Source organism: Salarias fasciatus, chromosome 22 (genome assembly GCF_902148845.1).
Source record: "Salarias fasciatus chromosome 22, fSalaFa1.1, whole genome shotgun sequence".
Taxonomy (NCBI): Eukaryota; Metazoa; Chordata; class Actinopteri; order Blenniiformes; family Blenniidae; genus Salarias; species Salarias fasciatus.
The window spans coordinates 27,193,265-27,208,833 of NC_043765.1; the positions used below are offsets into that span (position 1 = coordinate 27,193,265).

Sequence of the window (15,569 nt, forward strand, 5' to 3'; positions counted from 1 at the left end):
GACGCACGGCTCACGCCCGGCCGCTGGGCCGCTCCTCTCCTCGCCGGGACGCTGCAATGCTCCGGAGCCCAGCAGAGGCGCACTGCACGCGGGGCAGGGGTCGCTCTGCTCGTCCAGCTACATTGATCTGTAATTTATAGACTTCCAGCAAGAATGAGTACATGGTTTATGTTTTGATCTCAAATGAGAGCTTTTCTTTATCCAACAGTTACTTTTGTTTGGTTCATTCTATATAAAAACGGTAATTTCCGCGTTTGCTGCTGTCTGGACCCTGTTCAGCTGATTCTCTCCTCCCGAGGCGGCGGAATAACAACATATAGGAAAAAGTTTACGTCCGTGAGGTCGTGCATTGTGTTTTATTTTGAAACTTCCGGTGTAACTTCCTGTTAGTTGCTTTCTTAACAACAGTGAATTTACGAGGTGGGCGTGGCCAGATGCGTTCAAGTTCATCACGGAAAATAGGCTGTCAAAAACAGGCTGTTCTGAAGAAGGCTCCTCAGAGCCACTTTTTAGACCCTCAAACTCCGAACAGAGGACGAATTTGGGGCAAATAAACTTATATACTATGTTTTTAGGTGTCTGTGACCTATATGACGTGAGTGAAAAATAGCATAATATCACTCCTTTAATGACACAGAATCAGATCTGAAGCAGCAGTGACAACAAAGGAAGAACTGTGTAACAACAGAGGGTCTACAGAGCCCTCTACTGGAGCTTTTCAGCACTGCAGCCCCTCATCAGCCTCACATCAGCTGCTGCAGCCTGACTCTCCTGGTCTTTCTGCAGCAGAGTCCTCTCCTCCATCATCATATGGTCACTGCTCTGAGACCACATGACTGCTGCTCCTGATGGAAAGTCCACGGAGACGTTCTGGCTTCATGGGAGATCTCAGGGAGCTTTGAATGAGTTGGAGCTGAGAGGAGCTTCTTCCAGCAGCAGCCACTGTGACTGAAGAGTGGCAGAGCTTCTTAGTGCAGCCCACATGTTTGGTCCTGTAGAGCCTGACCAGGTGGTGGAATGTGCTTTTTGAAGCTTCTCCTGTGTCTGGAACAAAAGCAGAGATCCTGATCCCTGAACAGCAGTGTTTGGTGTTCTCCCAAAGCAGCACGGCACAACTTCCTCTCAGGAAGATGCAGCTGCCTCCTCAGCTCTCTGTCCTGAAGGCTGATCCTCTTCAGATGGAAGATGTGCAGCCCCCTTCCTGGATTCAGTGCTGAGAGAAGTGATGATGTGCTGACAGATGGAGAAGTGAAGATACAGCTTCCAGCCTTCTCTAAACACACTCCATCAAACCTGCTCCTCCTCCACTCATCATGTCCACATGGTAGTATTTATGGGGGCGTGGCTTCATGCTGGAAGGAGGAGGAAGAAGAGGAGGAGGAGGAGGAGGAGGACCAGTGAAGCAGTGAGGTGTGAAACTCCAGCTTCATTTCCAGCTGTGTTCCTTCATCCAGTTTTTCTGTTGGTTAGTTTGTGTTTATTCTCCAGGTGTCCTGTTGGTGGCGCCAGCCGTAATGAAATGTTCTTTCATAAAGAGCATCAAACGCTGAGTTCTTGCTGGTCTCAGTTGATGAAGCTGCTCATTGAGTCCTGCTGAAAAAGACGTCTGATAGAGTCCAGTCACCGTCAAAGTCCTGGAGAAAAGCCTTGCTCATAGGCAGCATCAGGTCCTGAGAGCACAGTGCATGTGACGTGCACTGAGGTGTGTCTGCAGTCATCCGTCTGGGCTGGATGTGAGCACAACCTCCAGTCTGGTCATTAACTCTCGTCCTGCTGAGAAACTTCCACAGTTCCTTTGAACCATGAAGGGACTTGAACTCTCATCCTTCTGATCAGAAGTCAGACGCCTTGTCCATTCAGCTCAGGATGGGGCAAAAGGGTCTGCTACGGTGGGGGAAAGAAAAAAAGGAAAAAGGGGAAGCGGGGGGAAAGAGAAATGGGGAGAAAAAAGTAGAAAATTCAGCATGAAGTCATCCATCATCAGATGCTGTGGCCCAGAAAGAAGAACTTATTCCTCTGCTGTTGTTCTGCTAAATATGTATTGCTGTATTAATCCATTAATATTATTAATATTATTGATAATCCTCTATGATTAAAAAAAAAAAAGACAACAAGTCACACACTCTTGCCAGGATTTGCACCTGGAATCTTCCACCCACAGGATGGCTGTGTTGCTGTTCCACCACAAGAGTTGTGTTTTTTGTTGTTTTCAGTGACAAATCAACACTGTTCTGACTTGTTACCATTTATCAGCTACTTTATCCTTTACTCTGAAGCTGCTAAATGCAGTTTTAACACAATAATACTTTGATTTAACACTTAAAGCTGCTGTAGGCAGGATTTTGCTAGTCAATGCTAATTTCTCTGTGTTTTCTTTGGATTAAATGTTAGATTATCCATTGATAATCCTTTAGGAGTGCAGCATAACTGCTCTACCGCGAGGGCGCAGCGTTTCCATCTGTCTCTGTTCTGAGCTGAAAAGGAATCTCCACAGCTCCACGTATCTTTGACCAATCAGAAGAGCCCCTGAGGCTCTAACCGTGATTGGTCGAGGGGCGTTCGTCGCATGTTCTTGTGGGAGGGGCTTAACTTGCGTAAGGGCGTGATGTCAGAGAAAACAGGACAGGATTGGCTGTGCTGGGTTTCAAATCGCCATCTTGCTGAGGTAACCCTGAGCAAGATGGCGGAGATGCTGAATCCTGCCTACAGCAGCTTTAAAATGAATCAAATATGTTGAATGAACGGAACATGAAGTCCTGTCAGAGACTCACTTCATTCAGACCAGAACAGAACAGACAGGAAGGCAGAACACACTGTGTGTGCAGTATACACACAGAACACACCCCTGTGTGTTACAAACACACCAGACGTCTGTATCAGTAGTGTATCAGACACACACACCATCAAGTGTTTGTTAGTTCCACGTGAACACAGCTACACACACTAGAAGCAGACTCTCTGCAGACGCCTCTCACTGCCTGCTGGCCTGGAGCAGAGCTGCTGGTCTGGAGAGGACCTCCAGGGCCTCCAGGACCTCCAGGACCTCCAGGGTCTCCAGGGCCTCCAGGACCTCCAGGACCTCCAGGGCCTCCAGGACCTCCAGGGCCTCCAGGACCTCCAGGACCTCCAGGACCTCCAGGGCCTCCAGGACCTCCAGGGCCTCCAGGGTCTCCAGGGTCTCCAGGGCCTCCAGGACCTCCAGGGTCTCCAGGACCTCCAGGACCTCCAGGACCTCCAGGACCTCCAGGACCTCCAGGGTCTCCAGGGTCTCCAGGGCCTCCAGGACCTCCAGGACCTCCAGGGCCTCCAGGACCTCCAGGGCCTCCAGGACCTCCAGGACCTCCAGGACCTCCAGGGCCTCCAGGACCTCCAGGGCCTCCAGGGTCTCCAGGGTCTCCAGGGCCTCCAGGACCTCCAGGACCTCCAGGGTCTCCAGGACCTCCAGGGCCTCCAGGACCTCCAGGGTCTCCAGGACCTCCAGGGCCTCCAGGACCTCCAGGGTCTCCAGGACCTCCAGGACCTCCAGGACCTCCAGGACCTCCAGGACCTCCAGGACCTCCAGGGTCTCCAGGACCTCCAGGACCTCCAGGACCTCCAGGGCCTCCAGGACCTCCAGGGCCTCCAGGACCTCCAGGGTCTCCAGGACCTCCAGGACCTCCAGGACCTCCAGGGTCTCCAGGACCTCCAGGGTCTCAAGGACCTCCAGGGTCTCAAGGACCTCCAGGACCTCCAGGGTCTCCAGGACCTCCAGGACCTCCAGGACCTCCAGGGTCTCCAGGACCTCCAGGGTCTCAAGGACCTCCAGGGTCTCAAGGACCTCCAGGACCTCCAGGACCTCCAGGACCTCCAGGGCCTCCAGGACCTCCAGGGCCTCCAGGGTCTCCAGGGTCTCCAGGGCCTCCAGGACCTCCAGGACCTCCAGGACCTCCAGGGCCTCCAGGACCTCCAGGGTCTCCAGGACCTCCAGGGTCTCAAGGACCTCCAGGGTCTCAAGGACCTCCAGGACCTCCAGGACCTCCAGGACCTCCAGGACCTCCAGGACCTCCAGGGTCTCCAGGGTCTCCAGGACCTCCAGGGCCTCCAGGACCTCCAGGGTCTCCAGGACCTCCAGGACCTCCAGGACCTCCAGGACCTCCAGGACCTCCAGGGTCTCCAGGACCTCCAGGACCTCCAGGACCTCCAGGACCTCCAGGACCTCCAGGGTCTCCAGGACCTCCAGGGCCTCCAGGACCTCCAGGGTCTCCAGGACCTCCAGGACCTCCAGGACCTCCAGGGTCTCCAGGACCTCCAGGACCTCCAGGACCTCCAGGGTCTCCAGGACCTCCAGGGTCTCAAGGACCTCCAGGGTCTCAAGGACCTCCAGGACCTCCAGGACCTCCAGGACCTCCAGGGCCTCCAGGACCTCCAGGGCCTCCAGGGTCTCCAGGGTCTCCAGGGCCTCCAGGACCTCCAGGACCTCCAGGACCTCCAGGGCCTCCAGGACCTCCAGGGTCTCCAGGACCTCCAGGGTCTCAAGGACCTCCAGGGTCTCCAGGACCTCCAGGGTCTCCAGGGTCTCCAGGACCTCCAGGACCTCCAGGGTCTCCAGGGTCTCCAGGACCTCCAGGGTCTCCAGGGTCTCCAGGACCTCCAGGGTCTCCAGGGTCTCCAGGACCTCCAGGACCTCCAGGACCTCCAGGGTCTCCAGGGCCTCCAGGACCTCCAGGGCCTCCAGGGTCTCCAGGGTCTCCAGGGCCTCCAGGACCTCCAGGACCTCCAGGACCTCCAGGACCTCCAGGGTCTCCAGGGCCTCCAGGACCTCCAGGACCTCCAGGACCTCCAGGGTCTCCAGGGTCTCCAGGACCTCCAGGACCTCCAGGACCTCCAGGGTCTCCAGGGTCTCCAGGGTCTCCAGGGTCTCCAGGACCTCCAGGATCTCCAGGGTCTCCAGGACCTCCAGGACCTCCAGGACCTCCAGGACCTCCAGGACCTCCAGGACCTCCAGGACCTCCAGGGTCTCCAGGGTCTCCAGGACCTCCAGGACCTCCAGGACCTCCAGGGTCTCCAGGGTCTCCAGGGTCTCCAGGGTCTCCAGGACCTCCAGGATCTCCAGGGTCTCCAGGACCTCCAGGGCCTCCAGGGCCTCCAGGGCCTCCAGGGCCTCCAGGGCCTCCAGGACCTCCAGGGCCTCCAGGACCTCCAGGGTCTCCAGGACCTCCAGGCCCTGGCCAGCTGGTCTTCTCAGGGTTCCAGGAGGACCTGCTGAGGAGCTTGTTGATGGGATCCAGACCGGAGCTCAGCCTCAGGGTTTCTGCTGTTTCCATGTCAGAGAGAGCAGTTCTCATCCGGGGGAGTCCGGCGTGGACCGCCTCCCTCTGGGAAGGCCTCTGAGACCACATCGGCCGTCCCGCCTCAGGAGAAGAAAAGAGGAACAGTTCAGACAGCTCACTGAAGAGGAGCAGTGGAGAGAGCAGCTGGGTTCATGGTCAGATCCCAGCAGCTTCACTGGAGCTGAAGTCCTCCGACGGGAGCCGACAGGACGTCACTTTCAGCTGGAACTTCCTGAAGGACTCCCTGCTGAGGACGGAGTCAGAGGCCCTCTGCAGGCCAGGTCTACAGTCACCATGTGTTGATGGGTTCATACTGGGCTATCAGATGCTAACCTGAGTGCAGACTGGAAGAGAATCAGGAGGTGTGGTCACGTCGGGACCCTCATCCTCCTGAACCGGCTCCAGCCTCTCTGGCAGATCGGCTCAGTTCCATCAGCAGCACTCAGCAGGTCTCCTCTGGTGGACGGAGCCAGAAAACACTCGGCTGCAGCGAGCTCTCCTGCCAGCAGGCGTCTCCTGGAGAGAGAAGAAGACAGGAGAGAGAGAGAGAGAACAGAGGAGGAGCCATCATGACCTGACAGGCTGGTTATTGATACGACGCTGTTCAGCAGCTGTTCTTGTTGCTCTGAACTGGCTGGAGGCTGCTGAGGAGAGAGCCGGGAACCAGTCTGGACCCGTCTTCCAGACCAGCTGATGATCAAACGTCCCATGCTGCACTTGTCTCCAGACATGACGATCCATTCATCTGTTCAGCTCAGAACAGTCACTGTTTGGACCTTGTCTGTCCATCAGAGTCCAGGACCACAGGTCCTGCGCTGCTTTCAGACAGTTCCACTGAACACTTCACGTCGCAACGCCTCATCATGGTCTGAAAAGGTCAGAGTGGGAACGTCCTGGGAAACTCCAGCTCATGGGAATCTCACGTCCAATCAGAAAGCAGCGAAACATCCCAGAGACCCCAGCCGCAGGGTCACGTCCCCCCCCTCCTGATGTCCTCACCTGCAGAGCATCTGTCCCCCAAAAACGTCCTATAGGGCTTGAAAGGATGACGTCAGCAGTGGAAAAAACCGCAATGCATTGTGGTCAATGCGGGCGGTATGCTGTAACGTCTGTTTACGCCAGCTACAGGCAAGACGCTGCGCTCGTGTTGCTGTTTTAATTTTATTTGGCGGGTTTCTACAAATACAAACATGGTGCAGCCGTGCTGTGTCATTAACTGCCACAGTCATTCTCACAATCGCTCCAGTAAAAAAAAGAACGAAGGGATGACGTCTGTCTCATTCCCAACCTGGAAGCAGCGGCAGGGACCGGGATATGTGAGCTTAACAGAGACGCCGAATGGCCCGGAGAGCAGCAGTCAGACGACCAAACATGACCTGACAGAAGTAAACACGAGGAAAAATGGCCCGAAACAGAAAGACGAGGTACCGTACCGAGACAAGTTGAACCCCGTCAGAACCCGGTTGGGCTCGCTTACCATTCCTGCTGTGGAAAAGGCTGCCTTGGAAGTGAAACGTCCATCAAAGCATCGCAGGGAAAACAAAAAAAAAACAAAACATTGCAGCAGCACGGCGCTATAGGTTGTCAGGGCACAAACTTCAGTCTGGACTTCAGTGACGGCATTTTGTCTTGAAGAAGACACAGAAACACTACAGCCAGACAGACTCAGATCTTTGTGACAGCTGCCAAGTTTTGTGACTTCGTTGTGTGGACTCCGGTGGACTGCAAGGTGCACATTGTTTTCCTTCATTTTATTTGCAGTGTTATTTGTTTATGCACAATCTAACTTTATATAGTTGCAGTGATATTTGTTTGCACAAAGACTTCTGCACCTTATTTTAACTGTAACTAACTTTAACAGTGTCGTTGCACTACACAAGAAGGTTGGTAATAAACAGAAAAGACTTTGAAACAAGGAATGGTCTGACATTATTGCATGGGTAAATGGCACAGTCTCACAGAAGATTTCCCATTAAAATGAAGTTTCATAAATAGCTACTGAACTACAGCATTTAATTTCACCGCAGCATTATTAGCTTATTAGAGCAGAGGCTGGGTTTTGTCACCATATGAGCAGTAACAGCTGAGGAGATTTACCTGTCCTGGACATTATGAAATGTTCAGGATAAATACTAGAATTAAACAGAGGAAGACTGTTAGCCATCAACTTTATTTACAAAAAAACAGAAGTTGGTCACATATAATCCAGATAAACAAAAGCGGTTCATCTCACCATGGACCTAATTTCACCATTCATATGTTTACAACGGACACACTGCTCATTCTCCACAATGTCGTTCTGTTGTGGAGCTTGATACACATCAGGTGTGTGAGGTGCAGGTGCAGCAGTTGTCTCCTTCTCCGTTGGAATCTTTCCGCAGCTTTCTCCTCCGTGTGTTGAGATGTAATGACAGGTACGCAGTCTGGATGAGTTTCATTCACTTCATCAGCAGCTCTCCTGAAAAACACACACACACCCATTATGACTTTTAACATGAGGTCAGTTACAATGTACTGTCAAAGTCAATCCCCTATGAGTGAGGACAGTTATGATATAAATTCGAAAGTGATCGATAAGGAAGTGGAGGAAAGAGACAGTGGCCATTTCTCAATATGCGTACTTGTCTGTTCTTGTGAACTCACGGACTCGTGAAACGTCATCAGTCAGAGACCAAGTACTGTTCCAATTCAAAGTTCGCATCTCACCAAGTTCACATAAAATACCCGGATATGACTAACTCCGCCCACTTTACCGAGTCTGCATCGGACCAGACTTGTGCAGACTTGAGAAGCGAAATTACCCAGAATGCATTTCGCAAGACATGCCGGAGGTGTAAACACACAGAGGTGAGTAAAAAAACTCTGAAATATTAGCGTTATTGTTTAACAGAACGTAGTTTTAACGGTGTTTTAGGCGAGAATTTAGCTGTTTAGAATGTTGATATGGAGTCAGTCTTTTCACATCAAGCTTATCTGAATTTTTTTTCCAACGATTTCGGACATCTGGGGACCGGACGGCTTAACAAGGCGACCCGGCGCTGAGCTGCTGCATGTCGGCTGCAGCAGGCTGTGACTCTCCGCTGTGCTTAAACAGGAGATATGGATCGTTTTGTGTGAATTCAACGGTGTCTTGGTCCAGTGTAATCTGTTTCAGAGTAAATTTTTTTTAATTTGATTTAATTTTTATTTGTTTATTTGAATAGGAGAGTGCACATTAATGAACATACTGAAACATGTCAACATGCCGGATTGTAGATCTCCAGGACCTCCAGGGTCTCCAGGACCTCCAGGGTCTCCAGGGTCTCCAGGACCTCCAGGATCTCCAGGACCTCCAGGGCCTCCAGGGCCTCCAGGACCTCCAGGGTCTCCAGGGTCTCCAGGACCTCCAGGACCTCCAGGACCTCCAGGACCTCCAGGACCTCCAGGGTCTCCAGGACCTCCAGGATCTCCAGGATCTCCAGGGTCTCCAGGACCTCCAGGGTCTCCAGGGTCTCCAGGGTCTCCAGGGTCTCCAGGACCTCCAGGGTCTCCAGGACCTCCAGGATCTCCAGGATCTCCAGGGTCTCCAGGGCCTCCAGGACCTCCAGGGTCTCCAGGACCTCCAGGGCCTCCAGGGTCTCCAGGGTCTCCAGGACCTCCAGGGTCTCCAGGGTCTCCAGGACCTCCAGGGCCTCCAGGACCTCCAGGGTCTCCAGGGTCTCCAGGGTCTCCAGGACCTCCAGGGTCTCCAGGGTCTCCAGGACCTCCAGGGCCTCCAGGACCTCCAGGGTCTCCAGGGTCTCCAGGACCTCCAGGACCTCCAGGGTCTCCAGGGTCTCCAGGACCTCCAGGGTCTCCAGGGTCTCCAGGGTCTCCAGGGTCTCCAGGGTCTCCAGGGTCTCCAGGACCTCCAGGGTCTCCAGGGTCTCCAGGATCTCCAGGGTCTCCAGGACCTCCAGGATCTCCAGGATCTCCAGGGTCTCCAGGGCCTCCAGGACCTCCAGGGTCTCCAGGGTCTCCAGGGCCTCCAGGGTCTCCAGGACCTCCAGGGCCTCCAGGGCCTCCAGGGTCTCCAGGGTCTCCAGGGTCTCCAGGGTCTCCAGGCCCTGGCCAGCTGGTCTTCTCAGGGTTCCAGGAGGACCTGCTGAGGAGCTTGTTGATGGGATCCAGACCGGAGCTCAGCCTCAGGGTTTCTGCTGTTTCCATGTCAGCGAGAGCAGTTCTCATCCGGGGGAGTCCGGCGTGGACCGCCTCCCTCTGGGAAGGCCTCTGAGACCACGTCGGCCGTCCCGCCTCAGGAGAAGAAAAGAGGAACAGTTCAGACAGCTCACTGAAGAGGAGCAGTGGAGAGAGCAGCTGGGTTCATGGTCAGATCCCAGCAGCTTCACTGGAGCTGAAGTCCTCCGACGGGAGCCGACAGGACGTCACTTTCAGCTGGAACTTCCTGAAGGACTCCCTGCTGAGGACGGAGTCAGAGGCCCTCTGCAGACCAGGTCTACAGTCACCATGTGTTGATGGGTTCATACTGGGCTATCAGATGCTAACCTGAGTGCAGACTGGAAGAGAATCAGGAGGTGTGGTCACGTCGGGACCCTCATCCTCCTGAACCGGCTCCAGCCTCTCTGGCAGATCGGCTCAGTTCCATCAGCAGCACTCAGCAGGTCTCCTCTGGTGGACGGAGCCAGAAAACACTCGGCTGCAGCGAGCTCTCCTGCCAGCAGGCGTCTCCTGGAGAGAGAAGAAGACAGGAGAGAGAGAGAGAGAACAGAGGAGGAGCCATCATGACCTGACAGGCTGGTTATTGATACGACGCTGTTCAGCAGCTGTTCTTGTTGCTCTGAACTGGCTGGAGGCTGCTGAGGAGAGAGCCGGGAACCAGTCTGGACCCGTCTTCCAGACCAGCTGATGATCAAACGTCCCATGCTGCACTTGTCTCCAGACGTGACGATCCATTCATCTGTTCAGCTCAGAACAGTCACTGTTTGGACCTTGTCTGTCCATCAGAGTCAGATTGTAGTTGATGCTAATTTCCATCCCATTTACATAAAAACATATCAAGACAGTACAACATTTAAAGGTGCATTAAGGAGTTTTACAACCTTAAAAATACTTATTTTCCACCATAAATATGTGACACATTTTTAAAGATGTGTACAATGTGCCCTGACATATTCATTACAAGTACCTCTAACAGCGCTAAATTGTCACTTGAAAGTTGCAGTGCCGGTGTTCCATCGGAAAACCATGCATTGTGGAATTTGCATACACTATGTCTGTTGGATAAGCACATCCCCTCAGACTATCATACACACAGTAACGTAATTGTAGTTTTAACTACAGTATGATTAAAAATGTGTAACATATTTATGGTGGAAAATAAGTATTTTTAAGGTTGAAAAACTCCTTAATGCACCTTTAAGTTGCTTGATTGGGCTTAGAATTTATTTTGGACAAGATATCCTGACTTAGCTTTCATTCTTCATCAATAAAAATGTGGATTTCAAATCTTCTCTTCTCAGTGTTTTCATTTGATGAGTCTTGCACTACGATTCTGGAACTCCCTAGAAATTGAATTCTTTATTTGGGGACCTAAAGCAGATATGAGTTTTAAATTGATACTAATTAGATTAATTAATTACAAATCCTGTAATTAATAAGATTTTTTTTTTTTTAATCACATGACAGCACCATCAATTTCCTTCAGTTTGTTAATTTCCACAGCTCAGAAATTGGGGAAATGAACGTGCAACATGCCTGCTTTAGCGAGCAGCTGAAATAAAGCAAAACATGTTTAAAATGTGCAGAAAATAAAAACTGTAAATTGCCCTGAAAAAAAGTAAAACCATGTTTTGATGAATCCCATGCAGTTCTCTGGTTCTCGACTCTTTCGTGCTCTGGAATGCTTTGTGGATGCGCTGCATCAGAGTCTTCCTGCTCATGGGCGTTTTCCCTCCATCATCTGACGGAGTCTGCTTCCTCTGCTGATGAGAAGGCTGAGCTCCGCCCATCTCAGAGTCTGAACTCAGAGCATCAGCTTTGCTCTGGGTGGCGGTGGGAGGAGCTGTGATGAGCTGCTGGTTTCTGAGCAGCTGCTCTGGTCGAGCTGCTGCATCCGTCACCGTCATCAGCAGTCTTCATGTCTTCTCTCCTTCTAGTTGCTGTCCTCTGCAGGGCTGTGGGCTGCTTTCTCTGCAGATACAAAGAAATAAATGCACACAGTGGAAAAAAAAAAACACTCAATCAGTGGATTAGGAACATTTTAACGGCTGTGAATGTTACATAATCAGCCCAGTGCGTAATATATTCATCAGAGCAGAACATGCTGATCTGCCGTACCATATCATGGTCAGAACCAGTCTGGTAGATCCAGGACATTTATGGACTTCCTCCAGTTCTGCTCACAGGGTCAATGGTGGAATTCTTGGTCTCTTGGTTTTGGACTGCAGCCATAAGCAGAGCAGTCTGGCATATTTAAATCACTTATTAACTGTGATATTCTACACTTTTCTACAGGGATCAGTGATGGATACTGGTTCATGGTCTCCTTCCATTGATCCATATAGAAAAGTTTTAGTAAGAACTGTATTACACTTGTTCTCTGCAGAACAGTCCCAACCTGCACTGTGTTGAATTTATACATTTGAATGTTTTATCATTTGATACAGCTGTGTGGTGTGGTGTCTGTGTTGGTGTTCAGCTGCACGTCGGGTGGATCCTGGATGCAGGGCAAGTGCTTCTGTTGCATCTTTTGTTCCTGCTGTATATCCTCCCTCTTGGCAAGTTGATTCAGCAGTTCAGTGATGTGTCCAACCATCTGTACGCTGATGACCTGCAGCTGTACTGCTCCTTTAAGTCATCTGAGCCAGAAAAACTTCAGTCACTCATGAGATGTCTGGCCAAAATCAAGGAGTGGCTCAGTGAGAACAGCCCGCAGCTGAATTCAGACAAAACGGAGACTCTGATTGTTGCCCCAGACAGTGCCATGTCTGCCATAAAACATCATCTTGGTGACCTGAACTGTTCAGTTAAAGGCAGCCTAAGAAATCTGGGTGTTATTTTTGATGAAGGTATGTCCTTGGAACACCACACCAATCAGCTTGTGAAAAACTGCTTCTTCCAAATTCGCAACATAGCTAAACTTCGCAAAATGGTGTCCTTCAAAGAGTTGGAGATGATTGTACATGCGTTTGTCTCATCGCGCCTCGACTATTGTAACAGCCTGTTCTCCTGTCTCAACAAAAAAGAACTGGCACGCCTTCAAGTTGTCCAGAACTCTGCTGCACGGCTCCTGACCCGCACTCGTAGGAGAGCCCATATCAGTCCTATTCTTAAGGACCTACACTGGCTCCCTGTTTCTTTCAGGATTAATTTTAAAATCTTGGTGTTGACGTTTCGGGCTCTACACGGGCAGGCACCGGACTACATCAGGGGCCTGATCCAGCCCTATGTTTCCACTCGCTGCTTGAGGTCTTCTAACCAAAACTTGTTAATGGTTCCCCGCACATGTTTCAAAACTCGTGGGGATAGATCATTTAAGGCAGTGGCACCGCGTCTCTGGAACGAGCTTCCCTGTACGCTCAGGTCTCTGGACAATGTTGATTCTTTTAAAAAGCAACTAAAGACCTTTTTCTTTGAACAAGCCTTTTAGCCTGTACGATACTGTTTTATCTTGTATATCTTTACGTTTTCTGGCCTGCATGGTACTGTTTTATTTTGCATATTTATGTTATTTTAGTAATTATACTTTGTATTTTGTTTTTTGTATGGACTACTTTTGTGTGAAGCACTTTGTGACCCTGGTCTGGGAAAAGTGCTATACAAATAAAGCTTACTTACTTACTTACTTACTTATCTTCCACCAGAGACATGCTCTCATGATTGATTTCGTGTCGGTGAGGTTCACATGGAGTCCAGCAGTTGCTGGAAGCCCTCGGATTCTCCTGCGGCAGTGCTTGGCCAGTTCACTGGTGGTGATACTGGCCAACACCTGGCTTTGAGTAAGAGAGTGACCCCGCTGTTTCTTCTTCATTTCTGCCCTCTTGGCCTGCTTCAGATTTTCAAAGTCACTTTTGTCCCACTCCAAAATGCAGCTTGGCAGTTTTGAGCAGAACGTGCCATTCAGTGGACGGTGCTCACTGGTCAGGCCCTTGGTGAAACGCCTCATGAAATTAAAGACGGCCAGTCTCACTGTAGATGTCCACGGACGAAACCAATTGGGAACCGGGCTCACTCCTGTAAAAAAAACCCCAACTCACCATAAATACAATTTGTATGATATTGTGGCATGGTGGGGAGTTGCACTCCCCTCCACTTGAGGCAGTGTGGCTTCTAATTACTGGGCGTCTATAAATATCCCTGCTCCGCCCTTCCTCTTCCTCTTCCTCTTCCTCCTTCATGGGACTGACAGACATGTGGCTGCTGTCCTGACAGTGTGTCTGTGCAGGATAGTGTTTGGCCTCCCACAAAAGTACGCATGTCCTGTTTCTCTTTAGTCCACTTAGCAGCCTCAGCAGTGTATTTACCCCAGCCCTGTGTTTCACAGCTGTGAATTGATAGGGAGCTGGACTGCCCTGGAGTATGTGTGGGAGCGGTGTGTTTCCTGCAGCCGCCGCCGCTGCTGTATTGGGCTGTGTATGCTCTCCTTCATGCTGCCAGGTGTGCCAATCCCTCCTCAGTAGGGAACAGTGATTTATTGTTTAGATTAATTTCATTATTTTGGTGTGATTTCATGGTTTTTTTTTACAGTGGTGCAGTTAACCCCGGGCTTTACTGCTGTTTTGGCTCTCCTTCTTCGGATGTGCTTGACACCTGCTCGTCGCACCATGGCCTCCTCAGTACACCCTGCTGCCCTAGGGGCCTGATGGACCACCCAGGCTCCTTGGGAAGTGTGGCTCTCCTGCATCGAGCCTAGGAGCTTGGGCATGCGCCATGCTTGGGCATTTTTAGAAATGCAGACGCACTCTTCCTTCTGATTTTCTTCTTTTTTTCCTTCTTCTGTTCGATTGCGTTTAATAGTGATTACGTTGCTTTATTGTTTTCTGTTCAATTCCTTTGGTTTTTGTTATTTTGTAATGATTTCTGTTTTTTTCATTTCGTATAAATTACTTTGTTCCTCTTTTCGTTTGAATATTTAGGTATTGGATTTTTGTTTTCGGGGTATGAGGGCTGCCATCATTTTGTGAGTTTAATTGTTGATTTTCTTTTCTTTTGACAGGTGCTGGGGGCCCCAGAGCGGCAGCGGTTCCCTGGTGGTGGTTCCTTTTTCACTTTTTGGTTTGCTGTGTCACGGGTGCTGTGTGTTTTTGGATCCTCCCCCCTTTCTGTTACCGCTGTCGTGGTAAGCCCCAGCCCTGTCCAGTTTGGTTTTGTTTGGCAGGCCTGAAACCCCATTTACTTTGAGTTAGTCTGTTGATTTTAACATTAGGAATTTAATAAAGTTTGTTTTAATTTGAAATCACGTCTCCGGTCCAGTGAGTCATTTGAACCTGCGGGTCCTTGGGTTCTTTTTGAATTTTGTTTAGCATTTGAGATCCTGGGGTGCAAGTCCCCAGGTGGCGGTATCTTTGATTTGGTTGAGTTCTGTTTATCCCCCCCATTCATTCTGCCACATTCTGGCGTTGTCGGCAGGATTCACAATTAAAGGACGGAGACGTGATTTCAACTTTAAAATATATGTATTTATGTTTAAAAGTCTTAATTGTGTTTTAATCATTGCTTGATTTATGTTGGAGCCAAAACAGCAGTACTGCCTTGGAGGATCACCCATTCATTTAACCATTGTCATTTTTTTGGTTATTGTTCTGTTAGAGGCACCTAATTGAGGTGGGGTTGTCTGTCGGGATGGAGGAGGAAGTGCAGCAGCTCCGAGAGCTTGTGCAGCAGCTGAAGGCGGACAATGAGCGTCTGCGTGGGGAGCGTGCTGCGTCTCACTTGGACCCCAATGGGGCAGCGTCAGCCTCCGCGAATCCAGCTGGTAGTTCACCTGCTGTTGTGGCGGAGCGGCTGGTGGTTATACCAAGGGATCGCAGGTGTCCCATGTTTAGATCAGGTATGGGTGTGGCTGAGTGGATTGAAGAGATACAGGCATGCGTGCGAACTCGCCACCTTTCTGTTGCTGATCAGGCCCTTTTCATTGTTGACCATTTGGAGGGGGAGGCACGGGAGGAGATAAGGTTTCGACCGAGGGTGGAGCGTGACGACCCGGCCCGCATTTTTTCCATCTTGCGGGAGTTGTACGGCCACAAGCACTCTTATGTCACTCTACAGCAGGCTTTCTTTGCA

At 50.9% G+C, this 15,569-nt stretch overlaps 2 protein-coding genes across 2 annotated transcripts in view; both read left to right on the forward strand.

Moving 5' to 3' along the window:
* The window catches only part of LOC115408965 (tripartite motif-containing protein 16-like), a 232,283-nt gene that overhangs the window by 106,720 nt on the left and 109,994 nt on the right, over positions 1-15,569 (forward strand). The window lies entirely within an intron of this gene.
* Positions 3,025-9,561, forward strand: LOC115409853 (collagen alpha-1(I) chain-like; the record flags this gene model as incomplete). Its single annotated transcript, XM_030121137.1, has 2 exons — positions 3,025-5,286; positions 8,638-9,561. Coding segments are annotated over 2 exons (3,186 nt in total), but the record flags the coding sequence as incomplete, so codon positions are not given.